This window comes from Antechinus flavipes, chromosome 4 (genome assembly GCF_016432865.1).
Source record: "Antechinus flavipes isolate AdamAnt ecotype Samford, QLD, Australia chromosome 4, AdamAnt_v2, whole genome shotgun sequence".
In the NCBI taxonomy this organism is placed as follows: Eukaryota; Metazoa; Chordata; class Mammalia; order Dasyuromorphia; family Dasyuridae; genus Antechinus; species Antechinus flavipes.
The window spans coordinates 134,933,919-134,956,176 of NC_067401.1; the positions used below are offsets into that span (position 1 = coordinate 134,933,919).

The 22,258-nt window shown below is 39.3% G+C and overlaps 1 protein-coding gene across 1 annotated transcript in view; it reads left to right on the plus strand.

The window, feature by feature from the left end:
- The window catches only part of PLXDC1 (plexin domain containing 1), a 106,021-nt gene extending 88,388 nt beyond the window's left edge, over window positions 1-17,633 (plus strand). Inside the window, exons 10-14 of the mRNA XM_051994642.1 lie at window positions 368-428; window positions 2,295-2,430; window positions 6,729-6,764; window positions 9,535-9,695; window positions 11,171-17,633. Of these exons, the coding sequence (XP_051850602.1) occupies window positions 368-428; window positions 2,295-2,430; window positions 6,729-6,764; window positions 9,535-9,695; window positions 11,171-11,290 (514 nt within the window). The 3' untranslated portion in view covers window positions 11,291-17,633. The remainder of the gene's footprint in view (window positions 1-367; window positions 429-2,294; window positions 2,431-6,728; window positions 6,765-9,534; window positions 9,696-11,170) is intronic.
- The last annotated feature ends 4,625 nt before the right edge of the window (window positions 17,634-22,258 follow it).

Genomic DNA, 22,258 nt, shown 5'->3' on the forward strand with positions numbered 1-22,258 from the left:
TGTAGCATCAAAGAACTAGAAACAAAGCAGCTGTGGGGGCTCCTAATTTGGAGAAAAGCTAAACAATTTGTGTATTAGGGATAGGAACGAGTGCATTTCTAAATAGGAGCAGAGGGGCAAGGAATACAATAACTTTTCTTTTTGCCTTCTTTCATAGGGGAAAGGAGGGAAGGCTGTATCACTGGCTTGAGTCCTTGCGCACGGCCAGTAGTCTGGTACGGCGGGAATGTGCCCCAGCTTCCTTTGGGAAGGTCTCCCCATCCTCCCTGTAGTTGGTCTGTGTCTGCCTTTAGTGAAATGAATGAGGATCTCCTTCACGCTAGGATCAGACAAGCCCAACCTTTCTGTGGTATCTCCTTCCCCGCAGGTGTTCCAGTGGCTTTGACCGCTATCGGGAGGAGTGGTTGGCGTACGGCTGCGCCCAAGAGGTGAGAGAGAGATGATTTGCTTCTGGCCATCTGGGTTGAAATGTGGGGAAGGCAGAGGTCTGTTGGCAGCTGGTTCAGCCATGTGGTTAATTCTGTTGGCTGCTATAAAGTCAACATCTCCACCTGTGATAGTTCGGAGGCTGTCCTGGAGCCGATCAGATTAGGACTGGGAGACTGAAACGTCTATGATTTCTTTGTTCTCCAGAACAAAGAAACACCATCAGTAATGTTCCATGATATAGTCCAACGCTGGAAATTTACCCAGATCCCCGAAGGAGGGAGAGCAGGAGCTCTGAATCATATTTGGCAGGGCTAGACCTGACTGGTCTTCTGGTGGATTGGGCACTCGGCTAGTTAAAGGGATACCGTATTCAGGAATCAGAGATCATGGGATCAATCATCCTATGAACCACTCGGGTTTAGAAGGGGGAGGGAAAGGAGGAAATAAAGATTTCTGCATACATAATGAACCTCAGACTCCAATCAATATAATCACTCAAGTATTGGGAATGAGTTGGACAGAATTATCCATGTTTCTTTTATATTATAGGATTAAAAAGTCTTCTTCCTCTGCTATCATGGGATTATCAGGTTAGAGCTGGAAAGGACCTTGGAGCCCATCAGATATCCAGCTCCCTCATTTTACAGATGAGGGAACTGAGATAGTGATTAAGCTCACATTAGCCAGGCTCACATAGGAAATAAAAGATCTGAGGCAAAATTGGATCTCTGGTCTTCCTGACCCCAAGCCCAACACTTGATCTAACCTTACTCTACCTCACCCCTTGCCTTCTACCAAGATGGATTGAGGGACATTGTGGTTTACCAGGTGGTATTGAACTCAGGAAAACCTGAGTTCAGATTTTGAGTCAACACTTATTAAGCTTCTTGAGAGCAGGGATTATTTCATTGTCTGGATTTGTGTCCCCAGTATTTAGGGCATAGCAGCCCTCTATGATTCTAAGGATAAAACATTTAGTCTTTTTGGAACTCAGTGATCTCATCTATAAAATGGACCGGGGGGGGGGGGGTAGGAAGTGGGAGGAAGAGGTGGCTAGACTAATAGCTCCTCAGGTCCTTTCCATCTCTATGATCCAATGGAGACCTGAGTTCTAATTTTGATCCTGGCATTCACTAACTTTGTGACTTTACCCCTGAGCCTCAGTTTCCTCATTTGTAAAATGGAAACAATAATGCCTGCATCTCTTAAGGTTGTGGTGAGATCTGAAGTGCTATATAAATAGCATCAGGTCAAGATTTTTAAGAAAGACTATAGCTATTTGTATTTTAAATTTGTTCTATTTACTTAAGATTTTGACCCTTACCTTCTAAGAGAACTTGAAGCAGATTAAATTGTGCCAAATGAGACATAGAAGAATAAAACTGTAGAGAGTCTATCTGAGAAAGGGGGGGGGAGGAGTAGATGCCCTTAGACACAAGAGTCATGTCCTTTTTAAAAACCTCCTAAGCTATTGATCAGTCATTTCAGTCCAGTCTTGCAGAGCTATTAGAGTGGTTTGCCATTCTGTTCTCCAGTTTATTTTACCGAACAGGAAACTGTGGCAAACAGGGTTAATGACTTGCCCAGGGTCACACAGCTAGTAAATGTCTAAGACCGAATTTGAACTCATGAAGAGGAGTGTTCCTGATTTCAAGCCTGGCCCTCACTCCCTGGCCACCTCATCAGCTTCCTAATTGGTAAAAATGAGGTGATGGTATTGAACATGAAGCTCTCAGGGGTCCTTTTCTATGCTCTCTTATCCTATGATCCCTAAGGTCCCTTCTAGCTCCAAAACCCTGCAGTCTTAAACAGAACTGAGACCACTGTGCAAAGGAAAATCCTCAGAGACTGGCTCTCTTTTTCAGGCAGAGGGCAGGACATGTGAGGATTTCCAGGAAGAAGAACATTATGCTTCATCCCCTGAGACCTTCTTCACCCCTTTTGATGGAGAATTCACCACTTCTGCCTCTTCCCTCTTCATTGACCACCTCACCACAGAAGGTACATCCAGGCAGAGCCGTAACTAGGACAGACAAATGGGGCTTTGGCCTAGGCCACCAAAATTTAGAGGATGTCATAGCTTTCACATTTCATCCTTATAAAAAATAAAACAGAGCTCAGTACCTAGTTAGCCAGAACAATTAGTTAAAATAAGAAGCTGCCAGATGGCATACTTTCTGTTCTTTAATCTAACTTCATCCTCAGTCCCAGCCTTCTCCATGAAGCTGTGACTAGAGTTTCTCTTCCTGTGCAGCCTTGCTCCTGGAATCTTTACCAATAATCTCCCTGACTAAATTTGTCCTTGAAAGTTGCTTTAAAAGCTTGTTTCATACCAGTTGCCCTAGGCACAGTCTTGTAAAGTTTTCCTTGGGTAGCAAAACTGACCTGCATACAGAATATTGGAAAGGGCAAGGAGAGGATAGAATCATTGAGTTGATATCTGAGTCATGGATTCATCACTGGATCCTGAAAAACATCAGGAGGATGTATACTCCAGAAACTGTCCTTCAAATGTCTATCTGAGGGTCACTTTCACAAGTCCTGGGGATCAGTCTATCAATTAGGACAATATTGATACGCAAGAAAAAGAAAAGATAAGAGGGTAACTAGGGCAGGGCAATCAGGGCTTCATCTTAGTGCTTTGAAACTTAAAGGGCATCAATAGCACTTATATTCCTCTATATAGAAACATAGAATTTTATATATTTCTACATTCTACATCCATACACACACATACATAATATGGCATATAGAAACAACTTTGCACCTGATTAGCTAGAATAATTATAATTCTTCCCCCTCCTTCTCTGGTCTCCAAAGCAGTAGTACCCCATGAAAGCCCCTGCTTGGCCCAGCCCAGCCCAATCCTGCTTCCTCTTCTTCATCCAACAATAATCATGTCCTGGCATATCTCATTCTAAGAGAAGAATCTGAGGTCCAAATAATTTTCAAAGCTTTCCCCAACTGAATTTGTCTTTTAAAAAAGTGAATTTAAGAATGCCTTTCCTGCTGTTTACCTCCAACTCCCTCACCTTTATTTTTCTGTCTTAATCTGTCCTGGGCACCAGAATTGCTGGTTAATTGTTCTGGAAATAATCCTTACTCTGAGGAACTAACAAAATAATGGAGTTTTCACTTGAGTGAAGAAATCAGTCAGTCCAGTCAAGTAACAGATAATTACTGAGGGCTTCCTAGAGCACTGTGCTAGGCACTCTGGGGGATACAAAAGAAGTCTATGACATGGCCCCCTCCCTGTAAATAACTTGCAACTGGCTGAAGATCACATTTGAACCAAATAGAATACAATCTTTGCTAAGCTGTGTGCTACTGACTTTGAGTCCAGTAAAAGAAGGGAAGAGGTTTGGAATACTCAGACACTGGCTTTTGAAGGAGGTGGATGTGGAAATGGGCTATGAAGGGTAGGTAGGATTTTCAGTACATAGGGGAGAAAAGGGATGGCATTCAAGGAAGGGGATGAATCTGACTCCAGCTTTAGAATGTAGAATAGTAGAAGATTGGGCTGGACTTGAGTTCTTTCCTCTGGCTCTACCACCAATGAATTCTATGACCCTGAGCAAATCACTTTTTCTATTTGTGCCTCAGTTTACTCCTCTGTAAAATGGCAGTATGAACCAGTTAATCTCTAAATTTCCTTCCAGCTCTAAATCCTAGGAAACGCATGTGCAACATAGAGATTTCCAGTTTCATGTATTCTTTTGCTGATCTAATATATAAGAAGGGAGGGGGAGGGAAAGAGAATGTAGAAGGGTGGGGGGATGAGGGGAGAGAAAGAAAGACAGAGAGAGAGGTGGGGGAGAGATAGAGAAAGACAGAGAGACAAAGAAAGACACAGAGAGAGACAGAGACAGGGTGAGAGAAGGAAGAGAGATGAGGAAGGGAGAAGAGACAAGGCAAAGGAGGGAGAGAAGAAGAGAGAGGGAGGAAGGGAGAGAGAGCAAGCTTTTATTTGTTTGTAATTTAAGGGAAAAAATTTACAAAGAGGCCAGAATTATAGTTTTTACTATATATGAATTGAGTAGTTTTATCTTTTGTGCATAACCAAGGACTATACCACAACCCCAAACAACTACCTTGAAAATGGGTACAAGAGAGAAAGTGTGGGTAAATTATTATAAACTTATTCTTAACATTGGACAAATAAAAGGGCTTGTTCTGCTGGCAGTGTATCAGTAGAGTCATCTTCCCTAGCAGAGGAGAGTACATTTCACTTTTAATTTGTACTCTTAACATATGATTTCTTTTGAATCCAGGAACCAGGGGCCCTACTCCCATTTCATTACTAAAGACCCCTAACAATAGTTACTTATTGTAATAATGAATATCAATCCATATTCTTCCTGCAAAGTAAATAACATAGCTGACCATATTACTTTTTAACTATTGTTATCCTCCCCCCCGCCAACTTTCAAGGAGTCTTGGTCAGTGAATAAATATTTAGTTAACCTCCCATGTATTTTGAGTGGGACAAAAAGTTAGATTTGGAGCAAGTGACCTGCACCCTACCCAGGACCCCCTGAAACGTGTGTAGGAGCTATCAAATTTTCAGCTTGAAGGAACTCAGCTTGGAAAGGCTGCAGAGAGGGAGAGTACATAGGTGGAAGGATACATGATTGGATGGATGCAATTGGAAGGACACAGACACCTGCCTTGTCATCTGATCACTCAAAAGGGCAAAAGGGTTGCTTGGTAGTTGCAGGAAAAGTCTCTTTCCAAAATGTTGACTTTCTCAGGATCACTTCTCTGAGAAACAACAAGGAACATCCCATTAAGTGAGCCAGAAAAAGCCAAACAGGGATTTCTGAGTGAATGGCAAATGATTGGAAGCTGGTCCTTGCTTTCAGGAGAGACTGAAATCTCTGGCTACAAAAAATGAAGCAACATATTAAAAGCGACAGCGGGATAAATCACATTGGATAATAAAGAACTGACGATTTACTGAGGGAGGAAAACCTAAAATCATCAGCATTAAAATAGTAGCAGTCATTTATTATAGGGAGAGACACATAAGTGTATACAAGTACACATAAATATATATGAATAAACAGAAATATGTGTGCTTGTATGCATAAATATGTAGAAATGTGCATGCACATATAAAATACAGATATATATTTACATATATACCTGTATTTTGTGTATATGCTTAAATGTGTGTAATGTAAATTACATGTAAATGCAAAGATAAATATTGTCTGCAATTTTACATGCATAAATATATATACATTTATGCACAAATATATGTCTATGTATAATATAGAAATGTGTGGTGCATGTATATAGAAATATATGAATATACATGTATACATAAATACACATGCCCATACATGCAAGCAAACACATCTCAAAAGCTGCTGTCAGGATCCTACAGGTTCTGACATTGAAGTCCCTTTTACCTCTGACACAGGGAGACACAATATAACAGGGGACTCAAGTAAGTTATGATTGAGATCACAGCTATTGACCTTGCAAGGCAAAGTCATCCTACATTTTTGTGTGTTCAAGCCCTCCAGTTATCTGCCTCCAGATATTTGGCACATAAGACTTCTCCAGAGACATCATCTCCCTAGAACATTGTGTCTCTCTCCCATGCAATGTCTTGTCTAGTTGCTCTCTTATTCTTGTTTCTTTCAACTACAGGGGCTGAGCAGCTGCAATTTTTGGGCCAACTGAAACACCATCCCCAGGTTTTGGCTCCCCTGCTCTTTTGCCTGTAGGCAGCCCCAGAATGGAAGAGGGGCTGATGTCCTCATTAGACTATTAGCAGCAGCTGTTGACTTCCAGCCGCATAGCTCAGCTGCCTTGTCCCCCCTGTCTATGGCAATATCTGGAGGACATCATTGCATTGTAGTGCAATCAGTCCTGTACAATCTATATAACATGCAATGTTTATGATGATGACCCTATAAAAACTAAATTAAATTATATTCAGCAATTGCTAACTTAAAAACAAGAGAATATATATGAATATACATATACATACACAATATACATATACACACATATTTATTTATTTATACATATGAGAAATCATTTTAGAAAAGTGTTCTAAATTGTTACTTTTTTTTTAGTTTATGTTTAGAGGAATAAATTTCAATTACCTAGAAAATGCATTTATGTGAATCTCTTACATTTCTGAAAAATCAAGAACTAAATCTAAAACAGTTTTTAAAAATTCATCTTTTTGGGAGTAGGGAGCAAGAAATTGATTTTTTTTAAAAGCTATAGAATAAAACAATTATGTTCTTGTCCCTTTATTTCTTCTTGTCTCTTTCTTTAAGATGACACAAAGTTGAATCCATATGAGGGAAGAGATGGTAAGTATTATATTTTCTATATACCCCCCAAAAATTTTTCTCTCAATTTAATGTAATTTCCTTAGAGATAAAGGCTTTAAAATTTTTTGTCTTTATATCCCAAGAACCTAAGGCTGTGAAGGCACTTAATTAATGCTTATTACTGGATTGGTTGATTTCTCTATATTTTGCTAGCACTTGGATTTAACCCTCCTCAGACTTGGGCACCTTTTGCCTTTCCCCCCAAAGCCTGGGGAGGGCTAAATCCCCTGGGCATTTTCTGTGTTCCTGAAGCTATGCCCCCAGGAGCTTTGAGGAGATTTCTCCATTCTGGTCATTTCTAATTTCTCTACTCTAAATTTCATTTTTAATTCTGCTTTCTTGACACTTCGTGTGATTGAATATGTATAGCTGCAGAATGAAAAGAAGGCAGCTTGAATAAGACAGGATGAGATTGCCTCATGGCAGCTCTAAGCAGATGGCTAATGGGTTTTCATCAGCACCAACATCCCAATCAATGAAGGATATAGATTTAGCTCTTTAGAGGAGGTAAGACTTCCCTCAGTTCCCAATCTGTGTTGGCAATAAACACAAAAAATTTGGTACCTACAAGGGCATTTGAAGGGTGAGTGTCCGGAACCCCAAGATGTCTCCTTCCTCTCCCTCCCAGCACCCATGTACCCACTAATCATTATCTGGAAAGTTAGCATCTTGATTCCCTAAATGGGGGGTCGCACCTGAGTGGGACAGGACTCCATTCCAGGCTGCTTGCCACCTCTTTAATGGAGTCTCTCAGTGCACACAGAGCCTGATTGACATCCAGCAGCCAACCACCACAAATGAGGGACTGTTATCTGGGAATCCCAAAATTGAGAAGGGAGCCGTTAATGCAACACCATTTAACCGGGTCTCCAGGAACATAATGGAGAGCAAAGGCAATTAAGCAGGTCCTCTCCTCAGCCAGATATTCTGGTTAGAATATAATCATCAGATGCTGTATTGCATCATGAAAATCACTGCAGACAATGTCTGATTTCTATCCAAGTCAAGGGAAAATAGAGAGTTGGCTCAAAAATTCCCCTCAGTTGCTAATCAGAAACTAACTTTAGAAAGGTGGGGACTGTAGATTATGAGAAGCAGAGCAGAGCTGGGTTCTGGGATTTCCTTATTATTTGCATTATACCTGACAGCGGATAGAAGCCATTGGGGGGACAGCCGTGAGCTGGAGAATATAAGATTTGCAGTCAGAAAGTCTGAGCCTGAATCTCACTGAATTTACTAAGCTTTGTGTGATGTCTTCCTTACACAGGGATTCCTAATTCTAGATCTGTATATAGATTTTATGTAAAATCATGAACTTGAATGGGAAAAAAATTAAAATTTTTACTTTCACTAACTTATGATTTCTTTTGTAATCCTAAAGATTTTATTAAAATTAAAATTTGAATTAAAAAACGATATTCTGAGAAAGAATCCATAGGTTTCACCAGGACATACTAAAAAGTTTAAAAAAAAAAAAACCTGTTCTAGAAAATAATATCTTTTCCTAAATGTGATATGACTCTGTGTTTCTGCCCTTAGGATTGGTTTATGAAAGTCTCAAAGGGATCATTCCAGAAGCTCTAATCTTTTCAGTCCTTGCTTAGCTGTACAGTTGGTAGTAGTGCTATGGGCTAAGACTTTCTTGTATTTAAAATGTAGAATATATCTATAAACCATAAAAATCCAATTAAAAATACTTGAATAATTTAAGTTTAAAACATATGAACTTATACTAGATCATATAAAACTTATACCAGATTGCTTGCTATCTTGGGGAGGGAAGAAAAAAAAACCCGGAAATCAAAATCTTATAAAAGCGAATGTTGAAAACTATCTTTACATGCAATTGGAAAAAAATATATATAATTATGTGGAGGGGGGAGAACACCAACTTATAAAAGCATGAAAAGAATATAAAACACAACTTCCCCCTCCACAACCAGGAATTGAAGGAAAAACCCTCAGGCAGTAGGAACATTGGAGAATACTTCTGACAGCTTTCCTCCCCACCCCTCATCTTTTAATAATTCAAATTACCAGGCTTGCAGAACACTAGATATAGTTGAGCCAAGAGATAGATAAGATGAAAAACACACTGGGGGCACTGACCACAATAGCTGCCATGCCCACCCAAATTCCCACTTTAGCTGGGCTGGTGAGACTGAATTGTCCCTCCTTTTTTTTACTGACCCTCCCTGTGTGAGGTGGCCAGCCCTATCCCAACCACTTGCTCCTTCCCAACTATTCCCTAGCTACCTCCTCTTGGGTATGGCTTTCATTGTAGCTTCTCCCTCAGCTCTGCTCTTCCCAAAGAATAGCTTTCCTATATATGTGAGATCTGACTGGGGAGAGAGACAGGGGGGTGAGGGGAGGAAAAAGGAGAAGGAAAGGGAGAGGAAGAGGAGGAGAAGGAGGAGGAAGAGGAGGAAGAGGAGGAGGAGGAGGAGGAGAAGGAGAGAGAGGAGGAGAGAGAAAGAGAGAGAGAGAGAGAGAGAGAGAGAGAGAGAGAGAGAGAGAGAGAGAGAGAGAAGGAGAGAAAGAGAGGAGAGAGAGAGACAGAGAAAGAGAGAAAAAGAGAGAGAGAAGAAGAGAGAGAAAGAGAGACAGACAGAGAAAGGGGGAGGGAGGGAAGGACAAAAGGAGAGGGAGGAAGGGAGAGAGGGAGAGAGAAAGAGAGAATTGTTAGAGTTGAGGATACTGGTACCTATCCACCATTTTATAAGCCTTCTCTATTTTGCTTTCTTGGTAGATCTACAAGATAATCTTTCTCCTAAAAAAAAGGGTCCTCCAGTTCATGCAGGGACCATTGTGGGTATTGTACTGGCTGTCCTACTAGTTGCAGTCATCATCCTGGCTGGGATCTACATCAATACTCATCCCACTTCAAATGCTGCCTTATTCTTCATTGAGGTGAGTCTTTAAAAAAGGTTAAAAAGCAGGTATCCATGTTCTGTTTAGGGACCAGAGCAGATAATATCATTCATACCTGATTTCTAGACCTCAGGACATCATATTGTTGTTAAAACAAAAATAAAAAACTCATTAAATTTGATATAGCGCTGCATTGATTGTCAAACTAGATACTAGTCCTTTATGCTCTCAGAGTTTATCTTTTAAGAATAATCAGTGTGGTCAGCTCTTGCCATTAGTAGGGTAATAAGAGAAGGAAGTAGAAAGTAGGAAAATGTTTCTCCCTTAAAGTATACAGCTTGTTTTGGGGCTCAAAAACAAGTTTTGCTTGATTTGGAAGCATTAGCTGGGTAAGCAGCCAGGTGGTATGATGGACTTGTTGCTAGGAAAACATGATTCTTAGATTTAATACTTATGAGCTGTAGGAATCCTGGACAAATCACTTAATCTCTCAGCTTTAGTTTCTTAACCTGTAGAATGGGGCTTATAATAGCATCTACCTCCCAGGGTTATCTTCCTTATTCCAGGTCTATTGCTCTATCCACCATACTATCTGGAACTAGTACTTAAGTCCTATTGAAACAATAGATGAATGAAAGAGTGATTTATGTAGCTAGTAAGAGTCAAGTTGCATTGAAATTTGAACTCAGATCTTCTTGCCTTTAAGCTAACACTAATCTCCTATATCAAGTATAATAATAAATACATTCATAATAATACTGGCAATTATATTGTCATTCTGATGAACTTATGTATAATGTAAGATATTGCTCTGAAAAGTAATGTTCCATTCTTCATCACTTTGAACTAGATAATTAATTTTTCTCTCTTTAGCTTCCTTTATCCAACCTAGACTTTCTTCTTGCTCAAAACAGCAAATGTGTAGACAATCTTAACCTCCAACAAACCCCTAAAAAAAAGAGTCAACTAACTCTCTCCATTACTCAAAAACCTGGTTATTTCCCTCACCTTCATATGAACCTCTTTCTAGTTCTTATAAGTTGTCATTCTAATTTATTGAAGCAGTATGGCAAAATGGATAAAGCTCTAGATCTGGATTCAGAAAGACCTGAGTTCAAATTCTGCCACAGACACATGTATGACTGGGGGCATAATAATATTTTTCTTAGATACTTTTCAGAGTTTCTTAACTTGGTGTCTGTGAATTTTTTATTTTAATATTTAGATAACTATTTCGATTGTATTTCCTTTGCAGTGGAAACCAATATATTTTATTTTATGCATTTAAAAATAGTCTAAAAAAGAATACATAAGTTTCATCATACTGCCCCAGGGAATAAGAACTCCTGTTGTAACAGGAAAGTTCTCTTTGGCATTTCCAAACATTCCCAATTTTTGTCTCATTTCTATGAGTCAATCTTTACTCTTCCCACTAGTATTGGATCTCCATATTCTATATCCAGACTTTGAATTTTTGTGTGTGTGTGTGTGTGTGTGTGTGTTTGACTCTACAGCGGAGACCTCATCATTGGCCAGCCATGAAATTTCGCAACCGAACCAGCCATGGGACGTACACAGAAGTTGAGCCCTCAGGGCAAGAAAAAGAGGGATTCATGGAGGCTGAGCAGTGTTGAAAGCAGTGTTTCCTCCACTTCTTCTTTCATCTTCCTACCAAAAACTCAGTTCCCAGACTCCAAATCATTGGTCTTGATTATGGAGTCTTTTCCATTTGTTAAGCTCCATTCTCTTGAGGATGGGAAGAAAGACCAATGGAACCTCAAAGTCAAGGTCAATATTGTTGCTCCTTATTGAACTTCTCAAAATATCTGGGGCATGAAGGCAGGGCCAGGAAGGATTTAGCAGATCCACTGCATAACAGTCAAACCATGGAGGCACTCCAGTCCATCTTATGGGAGAATAATAATGGCCTGCCCTCGTTTTCCCTTGGTATCAATGATGTATAGCAGTTCCCCCATCTGAGTTTTGAACTATGTCAGTCTGCATCCAGTCCTCCAGCTTCTTCCTGCATAGGAATGGAAAAGGGTTGGGGATTCTGCAAAACCTCGCCTGGCCCATGCATTTGCCACAATATTACTAGGACTAACAGGTGCGGGGTCTCTACAGTCCATAGACTTGAGAGCCGGTCCTCACAGCTATGGATCCAGCACCTAATGAGCTTCTTTGGATCAGCCTGCCAGAAATCAGCACGTTCTCCTGCTAAATCCAACCATTGCTGCACTTCAATGCTCTTACCAGACCACTGGAAATAGAGTACAATGTCAAACGAGGGCAAAATGATGAGGGAGGACAAGACTTCTCTTAGAATTCCCATCCGGCCTGCCTGATTGCTCCTTTCCAGAAAATTAATTTGGAAAAGTTGGAAAGAGAAACATCTCACACCATGACCTGTTTGTTTTTATAATGCAACCTTTCCCACCTGCACACTCTCTCTCCTGAAAAATCTACTTTTTGAGAGTGTGATGTGGCAGATGGAGAACAATTAAGTTTAATGCCATCTCAATTGCTTCCTAGTTTTGTGAACCTGAGGGAAATCATTTCAACTTTTTGGGCCTCAAATGAAGCCCAAATTATAAAATGAGGACTGGATTTAATGACCTCTGTGTTCCCTCTATGGCTTTGATTCTCTGATCTTATCCAACTCAGTAAGCATTTTATTAACTTCTCATTGGAGTAGGGGAATGGAGATATAAAAGCCAAGTAAAAACCAGGTAAGCTCTGAGGGAACTTACCTTTTACTTGAGCGGAATACAACAAATAAGTATTTACAGTTATCTCTTCTACATCACCCATCAAGGTTTCCATATATCTTTGGTCAGCATTAGAAATTAAATGGGATTTGGGGGGGAGTTTTGTGGAAGCTGCAGACAACATGGGAAGGGCAGCAGATGACACAGAAAAAGTTCAGGAACTCACAAATGCATAAAATATATGTATAGTATTGTATAATATCAACATATTTTACCCTTTAATACCATCATGTCATATTTCTTTTCTGGTATGGAGGACCAAAAAAATGTTATGCAGATTTTTCAGACTAACCCTATGATGTGGAAGGGATAACTGTACATGACAATTTGAGAAGGAAGAAGGCAGTAATGAAGAGGATCATTAAGAGAGGTTTTCTGCAGAAGATGGAGCATGAGCTTAAGTTTGAAGTTAGGGATGCTAAGAGATGGAACCCAAGATCATATTTTCCTGCTTGGGGCTATTTATGCTGATGCAAATCTTATTCACTGACTTGCTTGGTTGCTGTTGCCAGGGATTCTGTCCAAAAGCAGAGTCTAACTGATATTTTCTTTCTCCTTGGTGGGATTCATGGAGCCATTAAAGATAGATATGGTAGCTAGATGTCCAGCCCCACCCCTACCTCCCTCCTATTGCTTGCTTATTGAAATAAACTCACCAGGGAATCTCTGCTGAATTCTTTTCAGATACTAAGATGCTGACATGGCTAGGGCCAAGGAAGCAGGATAAGCTATGTTGAGATAATAGGGCACCATAGCTTGGTCTTTATCTCAGCAGGGACAATTACAGGCTAAATTGCTGCTTCACTTAGGAAGACTTTTCCCTCCTTTTCTATGAATGTCTCATTAATGCTTTTTACTTCCAGTAATTGCCTATTCTCCCAAACCCGACCCTAGTATCCCCTTTGTAAGGAAGTCCTTTAAGCAAAATGAACCAACACATTGGTCATGACTGGCAACTTACGTATACCTCATTCTACATCTACATTCCTCCACCTCTCTGCTAAGAGAAAAGGATAATGTCTCACCATCAATCCTTTGCAGTCATGATTTGTCATTCTTTTGATTAGATATAATTTTATTTTTTACACCTTATTGCGGTTGCTATTCTTGTTTCTGCTTAATTTAATGTGCATCATTTCATATGAGTCTTTCCAAGTTTTTTTAAGGAACTTTTCTAAAATTAACTTGACCTAAAAAATTGATATAACTTTCCTGAGATTAGTGAATTCTAAAAGAAGATTGTTAGGGCAGTAATTCAGGCCCCAATTCAATCTGAAAGATAGTCTTAATTGAGGTGGTAATTCTCTCCTTGGAATATCCAAAATTATTCACCATTCACCCATATTCAAAGACAAGAAAAAGTTGTCTAATTAATATCAAAGTCTTCAATGTCCTTATGCTTTGTTTTCTCATGGTATCACAAAGGAAACAGTAAGAGCACCCTCATTCAGCTATGGATATGTGATCTTAACAATATGGCCACTTCCTCTAACGATAAAGATCCATTCTCATTTATATTCTTCCTATAAGTTTATCACTGGTAATATACCCAATGCATCCAGTCTTCCTTATTTTCTGATGAAGTTGTGAGAACATCATGGGATTCTGCAGCCTATCCTCAGGATATGTCTCCCCCTTAACACATGACTATCTTTTTCAATTATATATTTTTGCAGGGACATTATTTTTACAATTTCTTCTTATACCTGATTTGTGATATACTACAACTAACTTCCTTCCACCATAACCCTCTCTGTTGCCTCTTGAGTAATCTTCAGATCCAGTTCTGAGACTGTGGTGTTCCTTGATCAGCAGCCATAGAATATTATTGGAAGAAAATAGGTGTTTAAATAAGATAGATAGCTTTTGTCAGGGTCAGCCTTAGAGTCATTAAAAGAATTTTGCAATTTAACAAAAAAGAGAGAGAGAGAGAGAGAGAATTTTGCAATTTTCAGAAGGCAACCTTGGGCCAGTCTTCCACTTTTCATTTCTGATCCTAGTTCATTATCCATTTGCAGAATCTTCTAAGATGTATGAGAGATGGGGACAAACCCAAATAACTATCCAAAACAAAAACCTTATTGATATTTTTTTCCCAGTAGCTACATGATTTATTCTCAGTAAGGAAGCAATTAACAATTAAAAGAGGAAATGTGGCAGACTTTTGGTACTAGTGCTTAATAAACAGACCAGTAAAAAGGGCAGAACTAGCTTACCAAAAAAAAAAAAAAAAAAAAAAAAAAAAAAAAAAAAGTCAAGGAAAAAAGGCAACAAAGAAAGTTGGATGATTTTCAAGCTTCTAAAGACAAAAAAAGTAATGTCATTATTCATGAAAGGAACCACTGAAGCATTTCAAGTGATCTAGGAGGAGGGCAGGGTTCCCCTAACTATTGTGATTTCCCCCCCTAATGTCATACTACCATACTAGCATCTGTGGCTACCCTGGAAGGTATGGAGATTTGACATGGGGACAGAAAAGTGACTTGTGATTTCTGCTGGAATCCCTGTATGATCCATTTGGTCCATACATCCTGCAGTAAACCTTTCCCCAATGTGAGTCCTTCCATTCTGGATTCTGTAAAGGTTAGAGCCTCAAGCTTTGGATTAATGAGGGAGAGGCACTCGGCCAAATATACGGCTCCACAGTGGAATCAGGTGTTTGACACCATCTACTACAGGTTAAATAAAGCATCTGCCTTGCATATGGTCAGAGAAAGCTGAGGTGTCGGGCAGCACGCCAGCCCCATCCATCTGCATTCATTAAAGAGAGGACAGAGGACATATTCATTCATGAAACCCAGCACTATCGCTGGGTGCCCAGCACAAAGGACTGGGTGAACTGCCCCTTCCCCAGACTCCATCTTTAACAGGACCATTTTCCAAACCACCTCTTCTCAGACTTTGGCTTGGAGTGAGGCAGATGAACCAGGTACCGGGAGTGATTCAAGGGAAGAATCCCTGGCAATGTAGAAATTTGGGTTTTTAATCCTTAATCTCAGAATTCTGATCCTTGACAATCAGAAATGGCCAAAAATGCAAGTCACTCTGAGGAAAGCAATCTGCAGCAGCTGGTTACCTGCACTACAAAGGAAAGGGCTCTCTCTGGCTCCAGTAAGAGGATCTCTTTCAAAATCTGCCTTTGATATGATCCGTGTAACCTTAAATCACTGCTCTTTCCTAGCCCTTGGTCTCTTTATCTGTAAAATGGGGGGAGTAGGAAACTCTAAAGTCTCTTCTAATGGCATAATTCTATGAACTAACAATACCTTATTGAAGACATTGTAATTCTGCTTTATTGGATGGTAACCAAAAGGTTCCCAGCTTTTCTTTGTGGCTTTGTTTTATGTTTAAGCTTTCTCAGCGTGATTTTCATAAGACACAATCCCCCAAGTGTGTGAAACAAAGGAAATAAGATCATAGATTTAGAGCTAGAAGGAGTAGCAGAGATCATCTAGTCCAATACTTTCATTTTATAGGTATAACTTATAAAAGGAGACCCCAAAAAGGCAGGCAGGCAGACAAGCATTTAGTAAACATTAGCTATCAAAGTGCCAAGTAATGGAGATACAAATACATACTAAAAAAGAAAAACATAGCTCAAGAAAACACAGATAGTAATTAGCAGAGTCTGGATCCTCTGGTACCAAATCCAGTGTTCAATATGCACCATACCACATTGCCCTAAATAGACAGGATTTAAGGGAATAGCTGGATTTGGTTGAGAATGGTCAGAGAAGGGCAGGGGCATTTTTCTCAGAAGTCAAATGAGCTTATTTCCATCTTTATAAAGAATATTGGTTGAGTAAGGGGTCCAATGGGAGAATACCCAGCATTCTCATGCTGGCCCCAGACTACAGGATATTAAGTCAGTCACAGGAAATAAAGCATCAAGACTGAGAATTTTTTCAGTTACACAATAACCTGCTGCCCATAAGATCAAGAAATCCCAGGGAAATCTCTAATAGGAACTCATCTTGAGAAAAGCCCTCCACATTCAGAAACCTTTAAGAAATGAAAGTCAGGACAAAGATAAAATCAGATTATAAGCAATATTAGTCTCCTCTTAAAGGAAAAAAAGGAGTAATTCATTCCGGAAGCTTGATATCCCACCATGAATTGTGAGCTGAGAACTAAAGTTTCGTAAACAAAAGGAATTTAGAAAGAAGCTTATTAATTCATCCTTTATAGGGGAGAGTCAAAATAGGTGGTTTGCTCCCTCTTCCCCCAACAATCTCTAAAAGTTGCACATTATATAGGATTCAAAAAAAGAAGCAAAGAAACAGTATTTGGTTGGCTAATATACAGTAAGTTTTCCAAATAAGGCACTATGGATTAATCAAATGTCATATGAGTTAATTAAAATGTACCTCTCAGGAAACTAGAAATTAACTGGAACTATCAAACATCAATCTTTGGGTCCCTTGGAATTTTCTAGGATTGGTACAGTCATGGTTCAAAGTATTAAACTAGTCTGATTTCTAAGCAATACATATCTGGTTTCTTATCATCCAAGGTTAGATTCAAATGATAAATTTAATAATATTTCCTACAATTCAATATTTAATAATTTTACCTATAAAAATCAGTTTATCTGCGTGATACATCCCAAAATATCCTGAACTTCTAAGGTCAAATCATGGGCTTAATTGAATAAATGAGTGACTGACTGTAGCATTTCTACCATAATTAAGCACTTCCTCAGCTTTCCATTAAGGGCAGCTGTGATTTCAGTTTTGATATCTTCAAAGCCTGATCTAAAGATTTATATTAAGCATCTTTTTCCAGGGGCATTTGGAGACACCTTTGTAAATTGGCTTATTTTGTTTGTTTTGGATTTGTTTTTTAAGTCCTGTTTAAAGGGACTCTGTAATATACATGTATATACTGTATAGTTCCAAGCATTGGACTGGCCAGGGCTGTTAGCTCTTTTTAGATCCCTGTGTTGCCTGGTTCTTTAAACCAAGACAATGGAGAAATCTCTAGCCATCGGTCTTTGTAAGAACTGGGCCTCCTCCACTTGGCCATTGATTGAGTTATTATTGGTGGGGAAAAGAACTTGAACTTCCAGAACTGGAAGGATCTGAGATTGGAAGATCCCTTGTCATGAGATGTCCTGGTTCACCATAAATCCAGTGTTAACACTAAAAGAAATCAGTGCCCTTGGACAGCCTTCTTTTCCAAATAAAAATGTAAATGATTATGGATGTCATTCTGCTATTCCGTGTATTCTGAGTCATTTCTAGTCTCCTGTATCCTTTCATTATCAAGTATTGGGCTTTGGAAAAAATTTAAGTCAACTTCGGGCTATTGATTACACATGGCTTATGCTAACCCCCCAGAACAGCAGAAATGTACTTCAGAAGTTTATATGGGGGAGGGGGAAGGGAACTTATTGTTTCCTAGAAGTAATTTATGAATCCTGAACTATTATCAAGAGATAAAATAAATCTGATTAAATCCATGCTATTACTTTTTTTTTTTTTTTTAACTTTCTGCTACCTTCACTCTAAAAACTCCCCTCACAGAAAAGGGGAATTACTATCCTGGACTTAACATTTGCCAGATAAAATCCTTAGAGAGCCTAATTCCAAAAAGAGAAGTCAATCTTTTCACTATGACTCTGGCTTATTATGCCCCAAGTCCAGAATTTTAGGGGAAATCTCTTATAACAAAGTTAGGTATGACATATCTAGAGTCTCCCCCAAAACAAGCTAACAGAATAGCTTGTAGAAAGGTACTCACTGTACAAAGTGGTACATATCAGGAATAGGACAGCTATTTTTTTCTCCACAAAAGACTTGATAGAGAAAGGTCTCGTAGGTGGGTATTAACATTAAAAACAGGAAATAATAATCCATTATTTCTATTATAATCTCTCCAAAGGTAGAAGTATTAAACAAATATTGTATATTCCTCATGGATCTAGACTATCTGAGCAACTCACAAAAGTAGTCTGCCTCATCGAATCAGCTAGTCTAGAAGCATTTGGCTATATTGGATGTAACTACATGCTTTTCAGCTATAGCATCATCCAGGTGGTGGATATCTCTTCTGAAAAGAGTATTCTTGCAGTAAATACCTTCTGTTAGGCAGCCAGCTCCCAGCATCTTAAACTTCCGAGGTTCGTTTGGGAACCTGGGAGAGTGAGTCTAGAAATATCTGGTTCTGAGAATTAGTATTCACTGACCTGGAAAAGAAAATCAAAATAGAAAATCCAAGTTCCATTTCTGGATGCCTAGGTAAATTCATATTCTTTCCACCATGTGCATGCAATCATTGTTCCTTGGAGTAGGGGGAAGAGACTTCTGGAAAACCAAAGGAGGGCTAGCGTTAACCATATCTTAACAAAGAAACTGCATTAAAAGAGACCAGAACCTATCTCTCTTCAATCCTTTGTAACCTTAAAAATAAGCAACTCTTCCAGGATCAGTCACCAGTCAATTTTGACACAATTTCCCTTTCCATCCCTATCATGGGAACCAAAGGACCATCCAGAAGTTGCTTTCATGACCATCACAAGGGACTTGAGAATATTACTCGGAACCTGAGCTTATGATGAGGTTCTGAGAAGTACTCCAGACCAACCATCCCCATTATATTTATATTTTAAAACCATTCAGTTCAGTTCAATAAGCACTGGTTGAACAAGTAGTGTGTGCCAGCCATTGGGTATACAAAGAGATAAACAATATCCTTCCTATCTTCAAGGAACTTACAATCTTTGGGGGAAAGGTGCCCAGAAATAAGAAAATGTAAAATAAATACAATAAAATCTTGTATGGTGGGACTTCCCTACAAATGGAAAAATCAGGAAAAGTTAAAAGGAGATCTTAACTTGAGCCCCGAGGAGGCTCATTGGAAGCAAATACAGAGAAGGAAGATAGAATGCTGGGTACTAGGAATAGTATGTAAGCCAATTTGGCTGGAACATAAAATCCCTAGAGGATGTGAAAAAGAATATTGTATAATCAGTCTGGAAAGATAGACTGGCACAACTAAACAGTATTTGGGTTAATCTGCTTCTTTGTTCAAGAAAATCTAGTTAAACAAACCCAAAGTAAGAGAAAAGTTTGCACTCTCCTGAGCCAAAATTATCTATTGCCAAATATCAGCCTTGGAACTAGTTGTAAATGGATATACTGCCTGCCACATAAAGAAATGAGAATTTATTGAAGAATTAAGTATTTTCCTTAGATATCACAGAAGAGACATAGAACTACAATTAATAATACTAAATACCAAATTGGCTTGGAATTACCACCAAGAGGCATCTAGGCTCCAATGACCTTAGACTCTAGCTTTTGGTTAATTATACTCTAAGCTCATTATATAGCTCCACCAGAGGTGTAACAAGAATTTCCCCCCATTGCACAAAAACATTGGTAGGAGGGAACAGCAATAACTGGGCAGAGGACAGTTTGATGAAGCAAGAGGTCAGTAGAGATGATAAAACAATTGACAGTCCACCTACAAGTGTGAATTGACCTTGTGCCCGTGAGGGGAATGAAGGAGAAAGAGGTCCCTGGGAAAGGAAGACCTTAGCAATAGGACCCTATGCAGAACACCCCATATCCTTGTTGCTTGATGTAGGCTGGTTAAGGGCCACAAGAATGAGAATGGCAGCCCCTGGACTGTCAGCTGGAGGAAACATGTCCCATCCCAAATGCAAGTGCCCTGAGAAACAGGTAAAGTCATCATATCCTGCTTACGGCTCTGATGTCCATCTCAAAGACAAGAAACTTGACCAACAATCATGTCTTTATCATCTCATTTCACTGCACCAGCCACCACAGAAAAACTCAAAAAATCTTCTCCATAAAACCTCACACAAAAAAAGAAATTATGTCAGTATGTTATTAATTTTGGATGAAAGACAATGACTTCATTTACAATGTGGTCAGAGTGGAGAAAGCAACTCAATTTAGATGATAAGATCCTAGATATAGAGTTGAATTTGACCTGATAGAACTCCCCAAAATTATATGCGTGACAATTTTACCAATATTCATAACACATTTTTATATTTTGTTTAGAGAAATAGCAGATTTATGTCTTCATTTCAGTATAAAATTAAATGTAGTAGATGGACAAAAACACATTAGTGAAATGAGCCATTGAACTTCCTTCTTAGAATCCTAATATCTTGGGGATGAACTCATTCTCCTAGAGTCTTTACATTCATAAATTCCTATTACTTCAAGAAGCAGCATGGTGTAATGGAAAGAGAGTTAGCTTTAAAGTCAGGTAGACCTGGATTCAAGTTCTGTCTCAGACTCAGACTGTGTGAGCTTGGACAAATGACTTGACCTCTCAGGGCCCTAGATGACTCTCTAAGGCTGTAGCAGAAAAAAGATCAATCATCTTGCACTGATAGCAAAAGTTCCCTAACTTAATGAAATCCCAGGTCTAGTTCACAACTTCATCAGCTTTGTGTTTAATTTCATTTGCTTGCAAGATGCATCTATGAAAGGATCTCTCTAGAAAGAGAGGGAGAGAGACAGAGACTGAGAGACAGAAAGGAAGAAAGAGAGAGAGATGGGGGGAGAGAGGGAGGAAATAGAAAGAAGAGGAGGGAGAGAGATGGAGAGAGACACACACAGAGAAAAAAGAGAAAGACAGAAACAGAGACAGAGAGACACAAAAAGGGAGAGAGAGAGATGGGGGAGAGAGGGAGGAACTAGAGAGAAAGAAGAGGAGGGAGAAAGATGGAGAGAGAGAGACACAGAGAGAAAAGAGAGACAGAGACACAGAAAGGGAGAAAGAGAGAGAGATGGGGGAGAGGGAGGAAATAGAAAGAAGAGGAGAAAGAGAAATGGAGAGAGAGACACAGAGAGAAAAGAGAAAGACAGAGACAGAGACACAGAAAGGCAGAGACAAAGAGAAATGGACAGAGACAGAGATTTTGACTAGTAAAAGACCATTATCTGCCTTATTTCTTACCTTGCCTTAAGCACTGATTGGACATTAATTAATCAAATTGTGATTTATTAAAGACCTTATTAAAAAGACCAAGATCTCCCATTTCAAACCAGGCCAGCTCTAGATGTCCTGCTCTATATCTGGCCACTGGACTCGTATGGCTCTGGAGGGGACAGTGAGGCAGAGGAGCTTGCACAGCCCTCCCTCACTTAAATCCAACTCACTCGCACATCATAGCATCACCTCCCTGATGTCATGGTCCACTCGGAGAACAAAGGTTCTTAAATGCCATTTTGTCCTCATTTTATAGTGAAACTGATGTGATAGGATCTCAACAAAACTAATACTCAGGAAGTTTATGACTTGCCTAATGTTCACAATCTAATAAACTTCAGAGGAAACTTAGACTGTTTGAATCCAGTTTGTCTCCAGAGTCTTGGACCCTAGTTTTTAAAATTTAATTAGCCAGAGAAACTTTGCTTCCCCCTAAACCTTTGTTCTTATTTCTTCTATATGCCACCTACTTCCACTGATGCTCACTACCTTCAGAGCTAGAAGGGATCTTGGATATCATTTTATAACTTTTAGAATAGTTGCATAAAGGAGGAATCTGAACTCAGAGAATCAAGGCAATTTATCCGAAATTTCACAACAAATCATAGCCAAGATTAGCACTTGTGAAGTTTCTCCCTCCTACCAGTCCAAAGCTTTCCCTCTGTCCCCATCTCTTCCCCTAATCACTCTGTAGCTTCTCAACTAATCCAGCAAAGGTCTTTTCTTTCTAAATCATGGACGGTTTTAATAGTGTGCTAGTGAATAATTTAAAACTTTTGGGGAAAATGTATGTAGGAAACACTTTAAATTTAATCTGTATAATTTTCATTTTCTCTGTCATATCCTTAAGTCTAGACAATC